The following is a 24,616-nucleotide window of genomic DNA, read 5'->3' on the forward strand; positions in this document are numbered from 1 at the left end:
TTACATCTACCCATCATGTTCATAAGCGTGTGCGCCGTGTGAATGTCAGAGTGCACGCGGAAGGGGATGGCAGTACACACGCGTGTACAGAATGGGAAATGGACTATTTCACCCAGTTGCAGAGAGGAATTTGCAGTGAGGTATAACCGTATGCTTTCAAAAGCATGCCCCCTGTCCTAAGACCAGACAAAACTGTCCAGATCCCAGAAGGCCAGGCTGAGAGGGAGCAGAGCAGTGATATTCACTCTCTTCTGCCCTCCTTGGCTTCCACTTTGGGCTGAAAGTAGAATCTCCTTCTCGGTCCGGGTCTAGACTGTCGCCTCGGCCTCTTGCCAGTGTCTGCATTTCAGAGGGAGGCTCCGGTCGTACAATTCCTATCTCCGGAGTAGGGTATGCCAGCCTCACAGAGGGACACGGAGGCAGTGTCACCCCAACACCCGGCACAGGTCCTGGCAAGTAGTGGGCGCCCAAAAGTGGTCGTAGCAGCCTTTGACACTCGTACTAAGAGTAGACCTTGACAAGCCCATACAGTAAAACCTTGGTTTGTGAGCACAATTTGTTCCGGAAACATGCTTGTAAATCCAAAGCTCTTGTATATCAAAGCAAATTTCCCCAGAAGAAATCATGGAAACTCAGATGATTCGTTTCACAACCCAAAAATATTCATTAAAAAACGATTACAATACCTTAATATAATACAAGATACTATAGAAAATACAAAATATAGGGGCGCCTGGGTGGCGCAGTCGGTTAAGCGTCCGACTTCAGCCAGGTCACGATCTCGCGGTCCGTGAGTTCGAGCCCCGCGTCAGGCTCTGGGCTGATGGCTCAGAGCCTGGAGCCTGGAGCCTGTTTCCGATTCTGTGTCTCCCTCTCTCTCTGCCCCTCCCCCGTTCATGCTCTGTCTCTCTCTGTCCCAAAAATAAATAAACGTTGAAAAAAAAAATTAAAAAAAAAAAGAAAATACAAAATATAAAGAGAAAAACGAATTAACTTGCACTTACCTTTGAAAACCTTCGTGGCTGGTGTGAGGGAGACAAGAGAGAGGAGGGCTATTGTGTAGGACAACTTTCAGTATCACTAACCATCACTGCTGTCGATTGGCTCAATGAAATCTTTTCTGCACGGAGGCCATTGTATATGTTCGCACGGATGTTGACTACAGTACGGTATTAATAAACTCTTGTCATAGACTGTATTTAATGTTACTGGCAATAAGGCAGCCGAGGAAAGGGTCTATATCTGCAGGCGGCCTCACCTAGAATGAAGCAAAGCCTTCTTCAGGTTACTCTTGTCTGGAAAAGCAAAGGACCGTCCATAGGTGCTTGGAGGTGACAAAAAATACACCAGTGCCAGTTGGGGGCACCTTCCAACGTTCTGAAAAGTCAGGGATTTCTGCCAAACACCACCTCCTGAGACCAGCATCTGAGCATGGGAGACGATCACCCACAACCCCACAGGGAGTGAGAGAGAGAAAGAGAGAAGAACCATTGGCTCAGTTGTGATCACACGGCATCTGGCATCACATACGACTTGTGTTGCGCAACATCACTCCTCTATAAAGTTAAGATTTGTTAGAAATGTTTGCTCGTCTTGCGGAACACTCACAGAACACGTGACTCAAAATCCAGGCTTGACTGTCTTCTGCACGTGAGACCCAGAGGAGAAAAGGCGCAGAGCTGGAACCAGGGCAGGCTCCCCAACCACGTCCCCGCCTGCGGGAGTCAACTTGCTCACCTCTGAACCGTGTGCCTTCTGGTGATTTTGCTTATGCCATGGCATCAAAGCCTATTTTTGTGCATTTTGTATTTTGTCCTGGTCTATTTTGTTCTAGACAGTGAGTCCCTGACAGCAAATACTTTGTCTGTTTCTGGCCGTTTCCCCTAGACCTGGCAGCGTGCCATGCACACATGGAATCTCTATGTATGTTTGTCGCATTGAATTACACGCAAAGCGAAAAGAAGCCGTGAACAGGAGTTGTCAGAGTCACCGTTGAGCAGAGTCCTGTAGGGTTCTGGCTGTCTGTAAAGCAAAAAGCCAGATTTTCCAAGTTTCAGTCACAATAACGTGTGCACGGATAACAGAGAGGCAGTGACAACATAGCCAAGAGCTTTGTACTGTACAAAACAACGCGTTTAATCAGTGAGGTGTTGGTTGTATGTGCATTAGATTTTTTTGGCAGAAGAGGAAGGAAGACCAGTTTCAAACTTCAGTGAGTCCCTCCTAAGACTCGTTAGTAAACGTGTTCTTGTTTACAGTGGGTGTAGGGATCTCCCTTTTTGTGATAAGCTCTCCCCAAATCCTGCGTATGCTGTTAGTGTATTGGGCGTGTCCCTTCTCTTCTGAGAGAAATCGTAGGTGAACGCTAGCCCAGGTCTGATAAAAGTATCACATAGTCTAAGCATCTTATTCCAAATTGAGAATCCCCTGCTTTTTCTTTCTTTCTTATGAGAAAATTGTTTGTGGTTTAGGTGTGTTTCTCTTTTTTTTTTTTTTTTTAATTTATTTTTGAGAGACAGAGACAGAGCACGAGTGGGGGTGGGGCGGAGAGGGAGACACAGAGTCCGAAGCAGGCTCCAGGCTCCGAGCCGTCAGCACAGAGCCCGACGCGGGGCTCGAACTCACCAACCGTGAGATCATGACCTAAGCTGAAGTCGGATGCTCAACCGACTGAGCCACCCAGGCGCCCCAAGGTGGGTTTCTAAATCACCTGCCAATTTTGAGGAGCCTGACCACCATAGAAATCTCAAACCCGTTTGGGTAATCTTAAAACCCACCTAGGGCATTTTCTCCCAGAAGAGGGTCTGACCTTCACGCAGGATCTGGAAGGTTAGAATCGGTAGGTTTAAATTATACACAGGGGCTGCTTTTTAACTTCTGTGTCCTCTTTAAACGTACTTCTTGTGTGTTTTGTTTCTGTTTGGCTATTCTAAAGAATCTTGTATATTAAAACAGTGGTGAATACAGCACAGTTGTGGTGTGGCTCTCAAGGAAAAGAACACCATTCAACCCTTATAGACGGAGGCAGTTACGCTTAGCACTTAGAGAAAAGGTGGGTGGGGGCTGAGGGGTGACCACGTACCCACAGAGAGCCAAAAAGCTGGATTCTACAACACGGAGACGTGGGATGGGCTTAAGAGATCCTTCCTTAGCCTGATTTCAGTGTGCTGCCTCGATATGTCATGGCCAAGTATATGCTGAAAAGGTCTTTGTTCGTTAGCCATTAATCCATTCGGCAAGCATTTTGTATACAGCGCTGAGTCCCAGATTCTGAATAGGCACCGGGGACCCAGATTTCCAGCATGAGGATTTCAGATTGTGTGTGTCTGTCTGTCTGTCTTCTGTTCTCTGGGGGTGTGGTGGGAACCTGGTAGGAGCAGTTACATTTTTTTTTTTTTTTTTTTCATTTCAATTCGGCACAGCAATTGCTACCATTGGTACCAGGGACCCTTTTTGAGTGACAGATGAGGGAGAACCCAGGAGAAGCTTCTGCAGCAGCAGTAAAGAGATAAATCCCTAAACAGCACAGGGACAGGCCTCAGCACGGTTGTGGTGGACGAAGGGCAGGAAAGGGCAGTTTGCAGTCACACACACACACACAACGCAAATGTCAAAGAAAGGCGAAAAGATGGCCCACTTCACTCAAAATCTGAGAAATGTGCATTAAACCAATGCCAAGTACTGTGTCTGCCCACTGGAGCCATTGTCGTAATGCAGACCGCCCCCCCCCCCCCGCGCCATCATAAACTGTAAGTTAGAGAGCGTGAGTCTATATCGACTAGGACTCAGATGCCTCTGCCTGAGGCGGTAGACGGCTGCCCCACGTCTCACGCATAACCCCCCCGGGACCCTCCCCATCGCCACGTGACCCCAGCCCCCCTCGAGAGAGGTTCCTTCCCCTCTGTTGGCCAAAGGCATGAGAGCCGGTGAGTATGACAGCAGGGCCCGGATGCTTTAGGAGCCCCCGTGTGTCCCCCTTGCTCACCTTCTCCTGCTGTGACCCAGTTAGTTCCCGACGAGGGCTGGGAGCTTCAGCCTGGGTCCCAGAACCAGGACGCCACACGGAGAACCCAGTGTAGCCATGCGTTTACCAGGACGTGACATTAGCAAGAAATAAGCTTTCATTTTTTTTAAGCACTGAAGGTAGGGGCTCTGTGTTTGGACCCTGAAGCTGGTTTAGTGAAAGCTGACCATAAAACCTTTCAACACAGCAGTCGCAGTGCTGGTAGCTAGCTTAACTGACGGTCTCGTCCACGCGCAAAGATACGAGCGAGAGAGTTTTCTGCAGCGCCATTTATGGTAACGACGAACAAAAGGAAACAGCCTAAATTTCCGTCAGCAGGGAAGGCACCAAATAAATTGTAGTATGTATATATTGTTAATTATAATGTATATAATATATATTATATATAAACTTATATAATATAAATTATATATACAATTTATATACATAATTTATATATATAAATTATATATATACATGTATATATATATCCATATAATGGAATACTATACATCTGTTACAGCTTTTCAAAATTACTTACATAATTCAAAATTACTTACATACGTACTTACTTACGTACATTGCAGTATTTACCACAGTATTTACCATTCAGCAACTTCATGTTCTCAGGCAAGTTTACATTTTTCATGTTCGTCCACATCAGCAGGTGTGGATTGACTCATTCATTTCGTGCGCTCTCCAACCTTCTCTGTGTGAATGCGCTGATTTAAGCCGCCCCGTCTCCCACTAGGGCTTAGCTGGGCCACTGTTGCTCAGGCACAGGTGCTGTTCAGAAGGACCTCCTACGCGCCTCCTCACGGATGTGTGTGCAGGGGTGTGTGCAACGGTGCTTGCAAGACGCTCCGCCGTGGAGCTGTAGGCCGCACGGCACCGAGCATCGTCACCTCTCACGGCTGTGCCAACTCCAGACAATTGCTCACTCGCGTGCTGCCCGTTTGGCCCCATCTCCAGATGCTGGGCTACGATGTATGTGACAAACATGAGATTGTGGACACAGACCATGTGACAAAAATGTCTTTTAATTCTTTTAATGCTTATTTGTTACTTTGAGAGAGAGAGAGGCAGACAGAATGCCAGCAGGGGAGGAGCAGAGAGAGAGGGAGACACAGAATCCGAAGCAGACTCCAGGCTCCGAGCTGTCAGCACAGAGCCCGATGTGGGGCTCGAACCCACAAACTGTGACACCGTGACCTGAGCCAAAGTCTGGCGTGTAACCGACTGAGCCCCCCAGGCGCCCCGCAAAAGTATCTTTTAAGTGGTGCGGGAGGATGATAAGTCACCTCAAGGTAACAGTTACCTCTGGGAAGGGAGCAGGCTGAGATCAGGGAAGGGTGGACAGGTGCCCTCAAGTCTATGTTTTATTAAACAAAAACAGGGGCGCCTGGGTGGCGCAGTCGGTTAAGCGTCCGACTTCAGCCAGGTCACGATCTCGCGGTCCGGGAGTTCGAGCCCCGCGTCGGGCTCTGGGCTGATGGCTCAGAGCCTGGAGCCTGTTTCCGATTCTGTGTCTCCCTCTCTCTCTGCCCCTCCCCCGGTCATGCTCTGTCTCTCTTTGTCCCAAAAATAAATAAACGTTGAAAAAAAAATTTTTTTTAAAAACAAAAACAAAAACAAAACACTGAGGCAATAGGGTTCGGCCTTAAGATTTGAGAAAAGCTGCTGGTTTCTATGCAGGTGTTTTTATGTTACTTGAACCTGTTTAAAATATCTGTGTGTGTGCAAATATGACCACATATACACAGAGAATCATCTTAAGACATTTTGGAGACATTTAGGTCACCTCTGGGAAGTGGGGGTCAGAAGGGTATTTCACTTGTCACTTTATTCTGTTCTTCAGCGTTTGCATTTTTTTAGCAACATATATCAAGTTAATGAATTAAAAACTGAGGAGGGATGAGTTTCTTCCTGTGTGGGTTAGATGGAAGGCTTCAAACTCTCAGAACCTGCGTTTTCTCGTCTGTAAGTTCGACTTTGGAGGGCTACTGTGAGCGTTATGAATTACTCATATCAAACATCTTGCAGAGTGCCTCTACATAGTAGGCACTAAATAAATAATAGTTGTTTCCATTATTAATCAAAATGCAGGATACGCTCTGTATGCGAATTTACTCCCCCTGAAACGTGCAGAGGAAATAGACGTAGTGTCTTTATTTCTCAATAACTGATCTGTTCTTCCACATGAGCTCCCCATGGGGGAAAATGGATCTTTGAGCCGGGAAACTTAGTTTGATTCAATAATTTAAACCCACAGCCAGTGTTTAAACCCCTTTCGGTGAGGGCTGTCTCTTTAGATTTAAACACCTAGACTCTCAGATCACTGCTGCCTGCGCCCCTGGGGAGATGGTGTCAGATTTAGCAAACAAAAATACAGGACATGCAGTTCCCTTTAATTTCAGGCAAACAGCAAGTAATTTTTTTTAGTGTAAGTCCCAAATACTGCATGGGACATATTTATACAAATATATATATATTTGTATACAGTATATAAATATATATTTATATACTGTAGTGTTTATCTGAAATGCCCATGTAATTGAATATCCTATCTGTGGGTCAATGGTGGAGGGGGCACAGGGGGGAGAGGGAATAAGGTCCCAGGGCCTCCCAGACTTTGGATGTGCATTAGACAGTGTCTGGGTCCAGTCCCTGGGCAGTGGACAGGCTCTGAGTTCCGTGGCTGGTGCGACCCACAGGCTGTGTCTCAGCTCAGCCAGGGTCTGGGGTCTGAAGCGCCTTTGTTTTTCTGGCACATCCTCTTTGGGCCCTGGACTGGGACCACTCTTTAGCCACTGCAGTGGGGTCTTTAAGCCTGACTACAGCGGGATCTGTGCCAGCTTTTGTGGCTCTCAATTGAGCCATTGGTCTATGGCCCCAGAGAAGCACGCAGAAGGTACGATGACCCCAAGGAAGCTGAACTCCAGCCATCTCTCTCCCCAAACAGTCCATGTTCGCCTCCGGCTCAGATGTGGCCCGTCTCTGTGAGCTCATAGCGTCCCAGAGTCCCCAGCCTGAAGCAGAGAGCAGGAAACAACCCGACGACCATGTCCCTGTGATGGACCCTTCTCTGCCCACCCACTTCCCGCCTGCCTTCATTGTCCCCAGTCCCCCAGGATCACAGGGCTCCTTCCTGGATGCTCTGCGATCACCACTCAGCACTCACTCCATGAACATGTAGTCAAGTACCAACTATATCCCGAGTACCATCCAGGTGCTAGAAATAATGGCAGGAAGATGGCATCTCATTTTGTCCCTATAAATTCTGGAGCTTACACTCTGGTGCAGTTGGACACGCGGACAGTGAGCAAATTCTGAAAATTTCTGTTATAAGGACCCAACTTTACAGAATGTGACAGTGACCTCTCTAAAGGGGAAGAAAACAGGGACAGGTAGGGGCTGGTGGCATGGTCATGAGAGGTGCTCTTTCCCATTGGGTGGCTGGAGAAGGCATTTGAGCAGAGACTTCAACGAAGAAAAAAGCCATGCCAGCGTCTGGGGGCAGAGAGAATGATACGCGTCCTTCAGAATCTGCAGAAGTCCAGCTGGCTGGAACAGAGTGGCTTCGCAGAGCGGGCAGAGAGGAGATCAGAAAGGTCGCCCACCTCATAGCCTACTTTCAAAATGATGTAAAAATAATTTGGGAAGCCCCTTGTGCTTTCTGGACTCTCTTCTTGTTCACGAGAATAAGGCTGTTGACCATGGACTGAAGCCAAGGAAGTCTGTGCCTTCCCTCACACCGCGGGGCCCCGGGCTTCCTGGCAGCCCGGAGCTGGGAAGCCGCAAGCACGCTTCTGGGGAAGACGGACGCACAGGCGAAAGTCTACAACATAGCTCTGCTGTGGTCCCAAGTGTTTACCAAGTGTTCCAAGAGGCCAGCGGAGGGGATGGCTCCTCTCGCAGGAAGCCGTCCAGGATTGGCCGCTTGAGCCGTTCACTCGAACTCGGCGCATGGCGTGTGATTTGTGTCGGTGCAAGGACCGTGGAGCGGGGAGGGGGTGAACCAAGTCAGGCTCTGTACAATGAGGTGAATGCGTTTCTGCAGCGGGAACATAGGGAGTTTTCATCGGGCCCCTCGTGATGAACGAGGGCCCCGAGGAAGACAGACAGCCTGCAGCACAGGGCCGGTCTGGGCCCGCACACGTGCAAGCTATAAGGAAGGCCGGGGTTCTCTCCTGCTTTGGCTACACTAACAACCTTCCTTCTGTTTCTTGTCTGGCTCCCCCTCCCTACCTGCCCAGGTCCTGGAGTCCCCACGGTGACAGTGCACAACACGACGGATAAGAAAAGTAAGTGTCTTTTGCTCTTTTCTGGAACCTTCCCGTGCCGTGGCAGAGAGGAAGCTGAGCCTTGTGAGAGAGTCCAGCCCACGGAGTCCTGTCTGGAGACCCAGAGATGGGGATGTCCTCGCAGTTCAGAGTGACCCCCACGGCTGGCAGTATCGGTCAAATGTCAGAGCCACCCAGACAGAAGGTGCCCCCGCCCCACGAGTGCCGAGGCCCGGAGGCCACCGCGACCGTGCAGGGCCCCCGCGTGGGGCGCTGAACAGGGCCCACGGCCCCCAGCTCCTCAGTCTGGCCCTCCCGACCCTCCCCTCCTCTTAGAACCTCCCACTGGGGGCCAAGGCTCCATGGGGGCTTTGAGACCCACCTGTCCTTGTGGCCGGGGACACCCTCACAGCACGGAGGGGCTTCACGTGCATGCCGCTGCAGGGACGAAACTTTCCGGAGCCTCTTGAGGACCTCCCAGCACATTTTTGCTTGAGGGGACCCCGTGCAGGTTGACACGCACATGCAGAGGTCTGTCCCCTTCTTGGACTTACTTCTTGACCTTCCTGTCCCCAAGGAACCCTACTGCCTCCTTCCTCCCAACTCCTCCCTCCTTCCTACCGGGGCACCACCCACCTCCGCTCTGTACCCCGCCCTCGAACAGCAAGTCAGACCTGAGGCCCCGATGGCGGGGTGACCCTGCACGTCCCTCGAGTGTCACGGCAGCAGGCCGTCAGTGACTCTGACTTCTGTCTCGGTGGTAGGGCTTCGAATGGCGCTGGCGAGGGGGAAAGCGTGGAAGAGGGGGTCTCCCGCCGTCTGTTTAGACACTGGTTAAAAAGTGGTCGAAGTGTTCAAAAGTGGGTAAAACAGATTTGTTTCAAGAGACAGCATTTAGAGAGTATTCCCAGATAATGACAGTATTCCACAAAGCTCATCAAATAATGACTAGAAATGCAATATTTAAAAAAAAAATCAGAAATAGATTTTTAAAATCACTTAAATGTAAAAAAAAAAAAAAAGGCAAAAGAGGGACATCAGATGGTTACAAAACCCACTCAAAACACTTGTGTGGCCCTCAAAGGGGAGAAGGGAGGGAGGGGGCTGCGTTGGCCTCCCTGTGTCCTGGGGGGGGGGGGCGCGGGGGTTCAGGGCGAAGGGTGCCCGGCCCCAGGCCTCATCTCCAGCACGACTGGGGAACGTTTCTAGGAGCCTGTGAGGTTTGGGGGTCTGGCCACACGTCCAGTAGGGACAGGGTTTGACACAGGATTCCCTGGGCTGCACCCACCTCCCCTGCCCGCCCCCAGGCTGCCCGCTCTTCCTGGCACAAGGGCTTGGAGAGTCCTGGGGAGGCTGCCCAGCGGGTCGGGCCAGGACCCCCACCCCAAGGCAGGTGTCTGTGGGATCGACAGACATGGCCCGCATGACAGCCCTCGAGTGTTCATGCCAGAATCTCCTTAGCTACGGATTTCACCAGAAAAGATGGAAGTATTTCACAAAGCCTCTGCTGGGGCGTCCTTTTTTTCTGACGAAAACATGCATTGTTCCATTAAGAGGGTTTGTTAAAATACAAGAGGACATAGATAATTTCCCGATATTTCATGAAGTTTTTCCCTTCTTAAAAATCTACAGTCTGATGAAAACTGAATGAGGTGCGTGGCCAGCGGCTCGGCCCCAGTGTTGGTGTCTTGCTCTCAAGGCCACGCCGAGTCACGGGGGCCGTCACTCCTGGGGGAGGCTGGGTACAGAGCACGTGGAACTATGCCCTATTTTTTTTTTTTTTTAATGTTTGTTTTTGAGAGAGACAGAGCATGAGTGGGGGAGGGGCAGAGAGAGAGGGAGGCACAGAATCCAAAGCAGGCTCCAGGCTCTGAGCCATCAGCACAGAGCCCGATGCGGGGCTGGAACTCATAGATTGCGAGATCATGATCCAAGCCAAAGTTGGACATTCAACCGACTGAGCCACCCGGGCGCCCCAAAGGCTTCTTTTAAAGTAGAAGAACCTCGTGTGTCAGCTAGGGTCTGGCGGTGTCACGGAACCCTAACACAGCAGTCGCTTCAACGGGACGGAACACGTTGCTGTCTGTGTGCATCCCCGTCTGCCACACCAGCTCCACAGTCATCATGCCCTCCTGCCTGCCCCACCGCTTGTCCAGCTCGTCACTTCCACCCTCGAGCGGCTTCGTGATGCAAAGTGGCCGGTAGATGGAGAGAGGGCAAAGCACGACCGTTCCTGCAGGCTGGCTTCCCGCAAGGGCCACCCGCACGCCCGCGTTCCTGTTGCCGGTCACAGCTTAGTCCCGCGTCCCGCTGGCTGTGGAGAACGCACAGAGATGGCTTTTGTCCCGGCTCCTTGCACCTCAGAGAAAGTCGGGGTTTCATGGCCGAGCGCTAACAGCTGCTGGGAGTGCCACCACCCAAATCTTCACGTGGGAGTCTCCCGGGGCTCCCGTCCCAGCACGGCACACATGGGGCGCTGGATTCTGTCCCGGCTCTGGAGGCTGCGAGTTCAAGAGCGAGGTGTCAGCAGGCGACTTTGTTCGGAGGCTGTAAGGGAGAGCCTGGTCCAGGTCTCTGCCCGGATTCTGGTGGCTTCTGGCAATTATGGGTGTTTCTTGGCTTGTGTGAGAGCCAGTCTGCCTCCTCACACGGCCTCCCTGTGTGCGTCCCTGTGTCCAAATGTCCCCCTTTTCCTAAGGACACCAGTCGTATTGGATCAGGGCCCCTGATGGCCTCAACTAAACTTGCTTCCTCTGCAAAAACCCTCATCCCAAATAAGATATGGGGGGGTTAGGACTTCAGCATCTTGGGGGACACAGTCCAACACACGACACAGCAAAACAAAGGTTTATATTTCGCTCACACAAAGTTCAGATGGTGTGATCCTTGTCGCTCTTCTGGGAGGAACCTGGGCTTGCAAGTTCCTTCCAGACTGCGGCCCGTCATCGTCACCCCAGCTTCCGGCCACGTGGACGGGAAGAAAGAGAAAGGGAAGATGCTGTGGGTCAGGACATCAGACCTTGCACAGCCTAGCAGTGGTATGCGACATTTCCAGCGGCCAGAACGCCCTCACGTGGGCCCGCCAAGGTGCAAGGGAAGCCCAGGAAGGAGGGAGAGAGGCCCGTGGTGCCTCCTGTCACCGTCACAGGACGAAGGAGCATGGGTCTGGGATGCCACTGGCAACCTTTGCCAGTCCTTGAGAGAAGTGACTGAGTGCAGAAATATTGGCCATTTTTGTGTAGATCACTCTGCCTGCTTGTCAGATACTTCCCTGAACCAGCCCATGGAGTGCTCTCCAGAGGCCCCAGACTGTGACAGAGGTGCTCGTGCTGCAGGGGTCCCTATGAGGGGGCTGACCCCACACACACCAGGGAGGGTTCTCTGACTGTGGCCATGAGCACCGCCTGGGGACACAGGAACGCAGGAGGAGAGCACAGAGCCAGCAGGGGGAGCTCCAGGGACAGATGGGTGGTTATGGGGGCGTGGGGCCGGGGACCGCTCCTACCCGCGTGAGCCTGGAATCTTCTGAGGGCACAGAAGACAGAAGACGTAATAACAGACCTAAACAGAGAGGCACATGTCGGTCAGTGCCTGGCGTGAGCAGGGATGCGAATCCTGGGGTCTTTGTCAGACCCAGAGTCAAGGTCCGAGAGACCTCGATGAAGGGTAGAGATTTGTGGACTTTTCAAATTTGGTAGGGATTGAGATTTCGGTTGTTTTTGTGATTTTCTTTAAAAAAAAAAAAAAAAATTTGTCCTCATTTTCCCAACTCTGCTGTAGGAATTCCCAGAGAAGAAGCGGGCTCCGTTTGGAGCGGTAGGAAGGACGAGGGCCGAGTGCTGGTTTGTTTGACTCACTGGGCGTCAGGTGGCCGTGCATATGGGGCTCATCACGGAGAAGAGAGGAAAGCCGTTTCGTTCTGGAAATCCCAGATCTGGGAGTAAAAAAGGATGGTAGGCAACAACTACTCGAACTTCTTGACTTCCAAGGCTGGAGGTCGGAGACCCCGACAGCTGTGGGCCACAGAGCTCCGGAAGGAGTGTTCCTCATGTGCCATGTAGACGGCGTGTTGGTCCCACCCACTCAGCAGCCTCAGTGCTCATCCCTCGGGGCTCCCTTGGTCTGAGAATCCCCCGTGTCCTCAGCAGAAGCCAGACCCCACGGCCTCGGTAGTCTGATGTGACACGTGATGCCCAAGGGCTGTGACGGTCACAGTACCGTCGCATAGCGCATGATGAGGCTCTTTTCCTTGCTTCTCATCAATAACCCGTGAGAAGGGCGGCCGGATCCATTTCACAGATGACAAAACGGAGGCTCGGATCGCGGGAATCCCAACAGCTGATGCGTTATTTCTTCTGGAATTCTGACTGTTGAAGAGCAAATTATCTGAATTCTTCAAGGAGATGGTGGGAAGGGGGTTTAAAAAGAGAGAAAAGAAGGAAGAAAGGAAAGGGAGAGTAAAGGTAAGCACCAGCAAGTCACGGCGAAGCCTCTAGTCTGCTCCGCGTTCTTCAAGATGAGGTAAAACGGAAAAATGTTCCAATTTCTCGGCTCACTCAGTGAACACTGATGGCAAGCCTGTTGGGTGCCAGCCGCCAGCGTGGGGCCCAAGCAGATGACGTGACTTGAAAATAAGTACCAGAGCAGGAGACCCCATGCCTGGAACCCCCAGCTCCTCCTGCTCCGTCACAGAGGGTGGCATTGCAGACGGGCCTGGGTCCTCCTGGACAGAGAGAACCAGAAGCTGTAGGTGTGGTAGCACATCGGACCCTGCGCTTGGGGTCCCAGCCTCGGGTTTTGTCGGCGGGATGTGTGAGAGGCTCTTTTTTTTTTTTAATTTTTTTTTCAACGTTTATTTATTTTTGGGACAGAGAGAGACAGAGTATGAATGGGGGAGGGTCAGAGAGAGAGGGAGACACAGAATCGGAAACAGGCTCCAGGCTCTGAGCCATCAGCCCAGAGCCTGACGCGGGGCTCGAACTCACGGACCGCGAGATCGTGACCTGGCTGAAGTCGGACGCTTAACCGACTGCGCCACCCAGGCGCCCCAGAGAGGCTCTTTTCTGTGTGTGTAACTTTTGATGTGCCCTCTGACAGAGCTTCTCGCCCCATCTCGTCCCCAGCCGCGTCGCCGGCACAGAACAAAGCGCTCTCGGTGTTTGTGACACTGGGTGGGTCCCTCTCTGTTGAGGAGTCCGTGTGGGGGGCCGGGCCCCTGCCTGGAGTGGGCGGTGGTCGAAGCTGCGGGCCCACGAGTGTGACCCCTGCTGGGCCGGGACTAGCCGACCGCCCTCACGTGCAGGTGCGCTCCAGGTGAGCTGAGTTCTTTCCTTCCAGGCACGGCACAAGGTGAAGGCCGGGCAGGCGCCTCTCACCTGTAGTCGCAAACCCAGCCTGCGGTCCCGCATCCTCGATGCTGCCAAGCCCCACCCCACGCGGGCTCGTTATGAGTGATGAGTTATGAGTGATTTTCCAGTTAAGAAAATCGAGGAAACACATGCGCACACGTGCACGTACGGCTAGAAAGCGGTGGGTCCTCTTTCCAGCCTGGCCTTTGCCTCCGGCCCACCATCCGTTGGCCTTGCTGTCAACGCGGCCTGAGGGGCTTCTGCAGATCTAGTGTTCTCCATCTGGCGCCCACGGTGAGCCGGCCGGGAGGCCCATGCTGGCCCCCTTTCCCCCCCGGAGGAAGAGAAGGTGCTGCTTCTGGGCTGGAGCGGGCCGGGAAGTATTCCGTGGGCTGGAAGGACTGAGCCCTTAAACTGCACCTTCTGGTGTTGGCCACTGAGTGCCCCATCGTCGTGGCATTCACCACTTTCAGCGTGATCGGGGGGGGGGGGGGGCATCTCATCCCGTGGCCAGCCCGCCCAAGGGCTTTGCACACGGTATTCGGCACGTGCCTCGTGATAGCAAATTACCGGATGGCTCCGCCTCGTCCAGGGCCAGAACCGTGGCTCACTGACCCCAAGCACATAGTCCTGCCCACGGGGGCTCTCTCCCGGACCCCAGGACGCAGCAGCTGGAGACGGCTGTGCCGTCCACAATAGTCTAAGCAATGTGTGGACGGTCGCAGATTCTCTGATCACAGTTCCCCAAACCACCCCCGGCCCCGTCTGGCTCAGCGCCAAGCCCCTAGCGGTGTTTGAACCTCATGCTGGCTTTGGACACGGCAAGCAGAGCGACACAGCCACCTCGTGCGTCAGGAAGGCCGTTCCACCCGGCTGTGTGGAGGGAGACGGAGACGTGGGGGTCCGCGTGCCTGTGGCAGTGGCGGGAGGGCCAGCCGGCTCTCCGGAAGGCGGCTTCTGGACAGACTGTGGGAAGCCGGGACTGCCAGCTAACGTGAGGCCTGTGCTCTTCGACCGTGACAGGCACGGAGGGTGGGGGCCGCAGGAAGGCCGCACGGCAGGTGGCGAGACGGGCCCTGCGAGGTCAGGGGTCTGGCTCTGGGCCGATCGTTGCATCCACTCCAGCCCTGCTCTGAAATTTGAAATTACTGTTTCAGAATTCTTTGTCCTTCCTCCTCCTCCCCCATGACCCCAGAGCCACCCTGGGAATATTTGACTTCTTTCCCTTTAGAAAATCTTATCTACGAGCAGAGCCTGCAGGGTGTTCACAGATGTGACTCTGAATTATTTAAAAGCTGTTTCCTTAAGAACGTAATTATGCCTGGGACCAAAGTAGACTCATTTGATGCCTGGGTATTCAAACAACTTAGGTACTGGGATAGAAGAACCAACAAAACACAGTTAATGCGCGGCTGGTTGTAACGTAAGTAGGAGAGGGAGTACCACTCAGCTGTGTGGATGCCCTGTCGGCAATCGTGGCACCCTCCCGGTCGGCTCCCTGGCCAGCGGGAGGGAGTGCAGGGGGCGGTGGAGGTGGGCATAGTGTGTGTTCGCAGGCAGCACCCCAAAGCGTGTTCTTTACGTTGATTTTTGTTTGTTTGTTTACCTATTTTTGAGAGTGAGAGAGAGCACAAGCAGGGGAGGGACAGAGAGAGAGGGGAGACAGAGAATCCCAAGCAGGCTGCACACTGTCAACAGAAAGCCCGACACGGGGTTCCAACTCACAAACCGTGAGATCATGATCTGAGCCGCAGTCAAGAGTCGGACGCCTAGCCGACTGAGCCACCCAGGCGCCCGCACAGCATGTTCTTGAGTGCGTGCTGGCAAACCCCAGGTGACCTGGCTGCCCAGGCCCACTGCCTTACCAACACTCACGGACAGGATTCTCTTCTTCCTCACGTGGGTCTTTATCAAGATGCAAAAGCAACTCCCCCTGCAGCGGACATCAAGACAGTCCTTTCCTGAGATCGTACGAGACGCGAGCTGCCTGGTGGCCTGGCCTTGCCCACGTGGTCCTCGCTGTCTGGGAGCCACCCTGGCCCCTCTGCATCTTTTCCTGAGTAACCGCCCACAGACCACATCCTCTGTGGCCCGCCGGTCAGAGGGGAGACGGACGTCAGAGAGACCAGGTGCCCCAAGCCTGGAATGACCCATTCTGTCAAACCCTCTTTGTCTGTGTATCCGGAAAGTCTTCTGGATCCCCAGGACTCCACACACAGGCAGCCTTTGTGGGGGATGGAGTGATCAGATTTACAGATGGGTCATTTTAGACCAAAATACGGCACGTTCGGTGAGCGAGCGTGCGTGTGGTCGACAGAGAGAACGGCACACAGCGAGCCTCCCAGCCCTGCCTTGGTGTCCTCCCTCTCTCCCTCCTAGGTCGCTGCCACCCCACCCACCGCTGCACCCAGAACTATGTGGCAGTGTAGTGCATTGTGGGGAGGGGGCCACGTCAGCCCAGGCAACATACAGCCCTTCCTGATTAATCCCATTCACCTCCCTGGCCAGATGCCAGTGGTTGTGCCAAAGATCAGTTCATTCACAGGGACTCTGCCTTCAAGTTCCTTAAAATCCTACTGAAGACAAACCTAGAGCAAAAAGGAGCAACCGTTACCCAACTGTGTGACAGTGACTCTAACGACCGGACATTCAGCGTTCAGAGAAAGGAGATCTCCGGGAGCACAGGGGCGCCCGTGCTGGCGTGGCGTCAGCCTGCACCGGTCCGAGCCGCACGGCCCTGGGGCGGCCGACCAGGGGCAGGTGCACACGAGGAAGCCATCGGCAGTGTGCCAGGACAGGCCTGGGCGGTGAGAGGCACAGGAAACCCATGCAGGGCGATGAGACCACGCAGCAGGGCGAAGCAGACGCCTACCCTCCGTGCACGTGCTCTCCTGCGCTCCACCTCCTACAGAAATACCAGGAGGGGAGCGGGCTGTTCTCATCGTCATCAGGTCAGTCGCCTGTTGGCTTCTGTTAGATTCTGGTCACATTTCCCCAAATTCAGCCAAGCGGTGATGCCCCCACTGCTTCCCTGAACCAACAGAGTCCGCGAACCGCCCACGGGCCATGCCCCATCCGCCCGCCGGGGCACGGGCAGGGAGGCAGCCCCCATGAGCAGGCATTTGCTTCTGCGGTCTCACTGTGTCCAGATCTGATAATAGCTAATTCCACCAAATATTAGAGGGGGCTCACATTTAATTAAGGAGTGGCCATTTGTATGCTCCAGACTGGAGGTCCCCATGGCCCTGAAGTCAAAAGAAGAGTCCTCCGGGAACATGCCAATCTTCTCTTATTTCCTCTGCTGAGCTCCTGCCTTCTTTGAATGCAATTATGGGAACAAATAAAATGGCTTAACTCAACTCCCCTGTGGGCCAGCCAGCTCTCTGCTGATAAAACCAGTTGTGTGGGCAATCATTAAATGAGAAATCTAATATTTAACTAAATTTAATAGTCTGTTGCTTTGGTGCCTCTGTGAAGGGTGGGATTTCAATACAGAGGGCGAGCTATTCAAACGCAGTCTGTAGAGTCAGTGCTCGATGAGAACATTGCCATTGCGCGCTCCCACTCGAAGCCGGCACTCCGGGGTCCAGGAACGGACGGGCTGTTCCGGAGGCGAGCCTGTGTTCTCGCTAGCTCCAGGCGAGCTGAGCTCGGTGGGCAGCAAAACGACTCTGCAAACCTAAGCACGAAATTTCTCCTTCAGGATCAGCATCGGAGATTGCTGAGTGATGCCAGAAAGCCTGGGTGGCGCAGTCGGTTAAGCGTCCGACTTCAGCCAGGTCACGATCTCGCGGTCCGTGAGTTCGAGCCCCACGTCAGGCTCTGGGCTGATGGCTCAGAGCCTGGAGCCTGTTTCCGATTCTGTGTCTCCCTCTCTCTCTGCCCCTCCCCCGTTCATGCTCTGTCTCTCTCTGTCCCAAAAATAAATAAACGTTGAGTGATGCCAGAAAGACCGAATTCAAACGCGTGCCCACGGACGGAGGAGCGTGTCGTGATAAACTGAGAGGCTCCGTTCGGTCCTCTTGCGTTTTGAACTCTGGTGGTCCAGTTGGCCTTGCCACCAACAAATTTCCTCAGCTGAGGCTGTCGCCTGCACCCCGGAAACAAACGCGTGCTGCTGCCTCTCGGTGGCAGTGAGCCGCCTTTGTTCTTGTTGATGAAGACGGTCTACTCATGTGCCTGCTAATTCCCCTCGTCCAGCTTGGCCCACGTTTGCACACCCCTAGTCCCTTACCTGTCTCCACCTGGGCTTATCTTGTGGGCACACAGGGAGGGAAAGATGGCAGGTTCCCTGAAGATTGAGGCTTCCAGAAGGTCTGTGCACTGGCTCTTGCACTGAGTGCAGGTCTGGGGCAGCCTCCATGAATTCCATCCTGGTCCCGGCATTAACTCAGTGTTAACCTGCGTCCGCCGGGAGTCCATCAAGTATCATACGCTTTCCCGCCAGTGCAATGGAAGTGTGCTTTGGTTTCACCGTGGGTCGTTTCATGCGGGGAACGATGGTGGAGAGGCTTCGATTGTGTCAACTCTCACCACTCGACAGGCCTGAAACCCTGGGAACCCCTGAAAGCCCCCAGGCTTCTGAAGCACCCAGGAGGACCTCCCAGTCCCTCCCAGCTTCTTCTGCAGCAGAGACCCTCTTGCGGCCATGGAAAGGGGCCATGTGGGAACAGGGAGAAAGCCTGGGGACAAACCCAGACTTGGCTCCTGTGGGGATGCGCCATTTCCGGGGTATGAACTGGGTTTCCCCATCTACTCAGGTGACTGGAAACTCATGCGTTTTGTCCCTGGGATGGGACCAAACACTGATGCCTGGGGAGTTGGAGGGTGGGAAAGAGTCTGACAGATGACCACAACTCTTACCCTTGGTGTGAAGAGGGGTACCTGAGATGAACTTCTGCTTGACGAGGTGATGTTTGACCTGGTGGAGGAGGAGCCAGCAAAGAAACTTCCTTCAGAGGGAACAGCGAGTGCAAAGGTTCTGTGGCAGCCAAGAACTTGAAAAATGCTACTTTTCTCCTTATCCTGCAGAACTACCTTCTAGACTTCCCGCCCTATCGTTGTGACTAGGATACGGATAAGAAATAGTTAATATCTCACAAACCAATTTCTCTCCACTGAGTGCCTGCAACACTCTTAACAGGAGGAGGGCATTTAGACTCAGCAAAACCTGAGTGCTGCATCGGCTCTCTGAGGAGTCCGGGCTGTGGACATGGGGTGGGCAGCGGGGCCACCTGCCATCCTGGGGCTGCGCTCCTTCCCTAACTTGCGTGCATGGCCAGAAGATAGAGCGTGCCGTCTCTCAGCCACATCTCCGGGTCTCCGAGTTGAGGCCAAGTGTGCTTGGACCCCCCTGTACGTCCCTCGCAGATACAGGTGTCCCGACTTGCTGTCTACAAAGGACCCCATGTCTTGGCTGCCACGTGGTGTTCAGAATCTTTCACAATCTTGGTCCAACTTAAGAGGTTTTTACCTTTAACTCTACCTGTTTGAAAATTTAGTTTTACCACTTTCCCCTCACCTTTACATCAAAGCTGAAATTTTCTTTCCTTTTTTTTAAATTAATGCTTATTTATTTTTGAGAGGGAGAGAGACAGAGTGTGAGTGGTAGAGGGGAAGAGAGAGAGGGAGACACGGAATCGGAAGCAGGCTCCAGGCTCTGAGCCGTCAGCACAGAGCCCGACGCGAGGCTCGAACTCACGAACCATGAGATCATGACCTGAGCCGAAGTCGGACGCTTAACCGACTGAGCCACCCAGGCGCCCCATCAAAGCTGAATTTTCAAATATGTGTCCAGCAACTGGAACTGTCCCTTTCCACTGGCCCCTGAGGGCGTTTGCCATTTCTGTTCACAAAGAATCCCCCAGATCCCTGAGCACCACTGGTAGCCTTGTGCTGTTCGCAGATAACACTGCTCAGTGCTGGAGACTCCTGGTTCTGGGCGATATTTGGCCTCCAGGTGCCTTTGTGCTAAAGGTGTCACTTAGGGTGTCTGTTGTTCTTAAAAGGAGTTTCTATGGGGACAGTTCACCGTTCCTTGTAGCGTCGCATGTGGTGTGAGTTTACTCTTTAAAATATCCATGAATGTTTCAAAGGTGGAGTCCCTTGCAGACAAAATTTCCTTTCATAATGAGCCACAAGGTGTCCCCACGTATAGGCTCAAAGTAAGAGAGGAAGGAGGAAGTCAAATCCGGGGGTTTTATTATAGAGCAGATGGTGGAGGAGGAGGAAGGAGGAGATTAGCGAAGTGGGCTGATGAGAGCATCCTTGCGCCTGGACACATACCACTGGGTGCACGTGCGTGTAAGGAGCCAGCATAGGACTGACCCCCCTCTCTCTCATTTGGAGGGGAAAGGGCCAGTCTCGCCGCACTGTATCACTGCCAGCTAATATGATCATCCAAATTAAGGTGTGCCAAGCCAGACCACATTATGAGTGGGGTGAGAGATCTGAAACCACTTTTCCTGTAAAATTTTAATAAAGAGCATACTCCAGCCTCTACTCTCTTTTCTTTCCTTGGTTATTTGTTGCAGACTTTGAGTCTGGAGTTCTGTCTTGTCCAGCAAGAGAGCAGACGCAGAATTGAATACGAGAGAGGCTAAAGTCCGGGAGGGACAAGAGCCCCAAGAAAGGGTCCTTGCTCCATATTTATTAGGATCAGAAGGCTTACAAATGTGATGGACGTGCAGAAAGAAACAATAAAACAGTGATCGTTAACTTGTGTGTGAGAGAAAGGGGGTTTCAAAGGTATGCAGTGTTAGGGGTTAGGGTCAATACAAATCAAAATGCTGACGCTGAGCAGACGGCCATTTACTGCAGGCATCAGTCACCGTGTCTGTTTATCTGAACTTTTCTAGGGACTAAGTCAGAGAGCGCATGCTACCTCAGGGTTAACAAGGCATTTTTCTTGCTAGTTAGCTCTGGACATCTTTGCCCTGCTGTGGGGCTTTCCACTTCTACCTGTTCTCGACACTTTCGTCCTGTGGAAGTGGCTTTCTGCTCGACCCCTTGTTCTACGCTGGGGGTGCTTTCGCCCTGTGGCAGCTTTCTGCCCTAAGCCTTGTTAACCCAGGCTTAGGGTAGGTTAGGCTTAGGTTAGGTTTTGGTGCAAGCTCAGGGAATTCTTAAATGTATTCCCCACCGTTATTGTGGCCACTATATTCGGAAACTCATCTGTCCTAACAGGTATGTGATGTTGGTTTTCCAAAACCAGCAGTGTTGGGATAAAACATACCCAGACCTATGCGTGTGAGTGAGAAATGCCTTGCGGAAAGACGATCTATAGGGGGCGGAGGGGTTGCCTAATACGGGGGAGGAATCTTCCGTCTACCCAAGCTCCTGACTTGAGACTGGGCACTCCACCTTGTCTTGTATCTTGAGCAAGTTATCTAATGTCTCGGTTTCCTAGTCTGTGCAAAAGAAATAGTAATCATCACCTCCAGGCCCAGTGTAGGAATTAGTGGTCTGATGCACATGACAACACTTGGCTTCCATAAATGACTGCTGAGTCTGACTGTGTCATTTTCCTTTCTCTCGCTTAGAAATTTATGACCTAGAAACAAACGAACACGTAAAGAAGGCCGTACATGACCGACAGATGCCGAAAGTAGAATACAGGAAGATCGAGGTTGACGATTACAGTAAGTACTGCATTGTCTCCCATTTTTTTAAGTTTATTATTTATTTTGAAAGAGAGCATGCCCACAAGCAGGGGAGGGGCAGAGAGAGGGAGAGAGAGAATCCCAAGCAGGCTCTGCACCTTCAGCACAGAGCCCAGCGTGGGACTCAATCCCACGAACCATCTGGTCATGACCTAAGACAAAATCAAGAGTCGTTCACTCAACTGACTGAGCCACCCAGGCGCCCCTGCATTGTCCTCTCTACAAGGAAAGCAAACATCTACTCTGAAACATCCCAACCATCAGCAGTAGGTTACTGTGCATCTGAGGCTCCCCCCTGCACCACACTCGCTGGGCTTCATGGCTAGAAATGCATTCCAGCCGGCAAGGAAGAGATTCAGGCGGGGCTCATGGGGGGAAGGCATCCTGCACCAAGCTATTGTGCTGAGAACCAAGATGCTTCTCTGGCAATTAAAAAAAAAAAAAAAAAAATGCCTCTCCTCAAGAGGCTGACAATTTAAATAAGGTCCCGGGCTGGAATTCTCTCCTTTGGGGGGGACATGTCATGACACCATCCAGAGAAAACGTCCTCCGTGTGGAGATTCCTTTCCTGTTCCATTTGGTATTTTTCTGCTTCATCGTCTAACCTGTCAGTGCTGATCATGGGCCAAGGGGGTATCCTCAGAAGGGGGGAAATAATGTAATGGAGGACTGATGTGTTGTAACAACCCAAGAAGCACCCAGAACTCTGCCTTTTCTGTTTCCTTCTTGGTCCTGAACTGTCCATTCGTGCATCCAGTAGGCTTTTATGAGCTCCAACGCTGTGCTGGAACCCACCAGGCACTGTAGCCCCAGAGCACTGGTTGCACTCATAGCTCCAGGGGGGGGGGACGCGGGGTCCCCATAGGTTCAATCCTCCTCTCTTCGGATGGCTCCCTAGTCAACCCAGCCAGCCCCTGGCATCCTAACTGCCCACCAGATGTTTACCTTTGGAAACCCCACATGCAAAATGCCCCAGATACGTCTGTCTTTCCCCCTGAGCTCTATCCCCCTCCAGACTTGCCTACTCTGGGAGATGGCACCCTTCTCTTAAACGATTTAGATTTCCCCCTTGAAGGTATCACAGAGTCCTTCATTCAGGTCCATCTACCCATCACCTCTGAGGTTGGTCAATGGGTCTCCTCTCTTGAGAAAACTCGACTGATTGATGGTAACTGTTAGAGCTCTTGGTTGAAGAGGAGTAGAAGGTCACCAGTGGTCAATGGGAGAGTATTGAGATTGATTAGTGATGTCCAGACCATCACTGGAAGCTCTTTCTCCACCCAGTCCCTTACAGGGGGACAATGGCTCATCACCTAGGCCAGTGGGCCCAGAGCATTATTAAGCACCCCCTTGTTAGCGAAGACGCAGCTACCTAACAGACTGATCTCCTGTGGTCAGGAGCCAAGGCTCTCCCCCATGACACAAGATCAGCCTGACCCAAACAGTACACGTGGTCGAGCTGCATCCTTTAGAGCAGAAGGCAAATGGCCCACGAGTTCAGAACAGAGCATGAGAGTGGGCTGGGATCATGGGAAGGTTCCCAAGAAGGTGGGGCTTGGACGGGATCCTTGGAGCGGGCTTTAGGTTGGCACACAGGAGAGCGTGCGGTCCAGGGCAGGGAGCAGCCCGAGCCGGCGCTCGCTGTGGGGTAAGTCTGGAGGCCGACCCGGACTCCCAGCCCGTGGGAGAGCCCCGGTGGTCAGTGGGCACAGAGGGACCCCTGACTTGGAAGCACCTTCCGTCCATCCAGAGGCCATGTGCCAAAGCATCCCAATCCTATTCTTTCCCTGTGGGATCACGTGACGTTAGAACTTTTCTATACATAGCTAGAGATGCATGTGAGGTTACGTATTCATCTCTGAGAGTCGAGAAATACGGTGTACTTCAAATCCCTGCCCCCCAGCCCTGGGTCCAGAGGCTTCCCTTATAAAACACCTCAAAGGTGATCCCTCTGATGAAGGAGACGGTGAAGGAAATAAATAAGAAAGGGTCTCGAGATGGGAGAAGAAACAAGTAGGAAAAGCACAAATTGGGGCTGTGGCGATTTGCCCTGGCCAAGAAATGTGGTTAGGGCCGCGGGGGTCCCTTCCCACAGGCCCGAGGGTCATTCCCACCATCTCCCTGCCAGTTGGTTTTCCCCTGGGTGTCCATGAGATGCACTCAGATGCCACAGGACACACTCAGCCCTGGAACCACGGACAGCGTTGGGTGCCCAGGGAGCCGAAAGCCCAGCAGGCCGAGCTCAGGCCTGCTTATTCGTGAGCGGGAGAGAAGCGGTAAATTAAAAAGACGTAGACGCGGAGAGACTAGGACACAGATGCCTCCATCGGGGCTCAGGGGAAATCGTAGAGCCAAAAAGAAGGGAGCAGAAAGGGCCCGGGTCCAGGCGGCGTATGAGGACCCACAAGAGCCACGGGAACCCCAGCTCCGATGGCGAGCGTAAGAACCAGCGAGATGCCAGCGGGAAGAACACGGTGAGCCTGTAACACAGCAGCTCTTGTCGGGCTGCCATTGGGACATCAAGTAACCCCGCGCCTCGCGGGCGACAGTGGACGCCTCTCCTGAAGTGGGGCGTGTGCCCTGAGAGTGTCGCGAGCTCCTGGTGGATTCAGCCGAGTAACCAACCAGTAACGGCTTGTTTGTTGCAAATCCCGCCCCCGTCCCTGTCCGAGCATGTTCTAGAAAGAGAGCCACTCTGGTCAGTTTGGCGTATTCTGCAACAGAGATTCTTGTCGGTGGCCCCTCCTGTTCCAAAGAAGTAGGTCAAGGGAAAATGTGGCCTGCCCACACGGATGGCGTCCTTGACTCGTTCCGTTTTTCACACCGGCCCTGGAGTCCAGTTACTTGGACACTGAAACTCATGAGAACCCTTAAGTAAACAGCAGAGTTTTGTCATTTCCTTCCGCGAGAAAGATCCAAAGGGCAAGAAGATAAGATGATTTTAACAGATGCTGGATGGAGGGAGGGAGGAGTGGGAGGACGGATGAGGAAGTGGACCGGCCATCTCCAGGTTTGCTCCGACCCCCTCTCCCGTCTGTGTCTATATCTGAAGACCCCGAGACGGGCTCCGTAACGTGCAGGGCCCAGTGCGGCGTGAGGACGTGGGGCTGTGTGTCCACGGCTCATGACGACAGCCACACACAGGGCCCTGGCACGTGCCACACTCTGTGAAGCCGGCCCGGTGGCCCTCCGTGGCCAGACTTCCGCCTCCTGCCCCAACCCCCGTCCCCGTCAGCAAGTTTTCCGGAACACTCCCTCGCGTGTCCCCACACCCGTTGCCTCCTACCACAGCCTCTGAGGCCAGACCGTGCTCCTTTACAT

General features: G+C 52.9%; 1 protein-coding gene across 5 annotated transcripts in view; it reads left to right on the forward strand.

The window, feature by feature from the left end:
* Positions 1-24,616, forward strand: part of DPP6 (dipeptidyl peptidase like 6) — a 950,988-nt gene that overhangs the window by 909,075 nt on the left and 17,297 nt on the right. For all 5 annotated transcript variants that reach the window (XM_045496272.1, XM_045496270.1, XM_045496267.1 and 2 more), the window contains exons 17-18: positions 8,260-8,307; positions 21,176-21,274. In XM_045496272.1, coding sequence (XP_045352228.1) covers positions 8,260-8,307; positions 21,176-21,274 — 147 coding nt within the window. The remainder of the gene's footprint in view (positions 1-8,259; positions 8,308-21,175; positions 21,275-24,616) is intronic.

Source organism: Leopardus geoffroyi, chromosome A2 (genome assembly GCF_018350155.1).
Source record: "Leopardus geoffroyi isolate Oge1 chromosome A2, O.geoffroyi_Oge1_pat1.0, whole genome shotgun sequence".
Lineage (NCBI taxonomy): Eukaryota > Metazoa > Chordata > Mammalia > Carnivora > Felidae > Leopardus > Leopardus geoffroyi.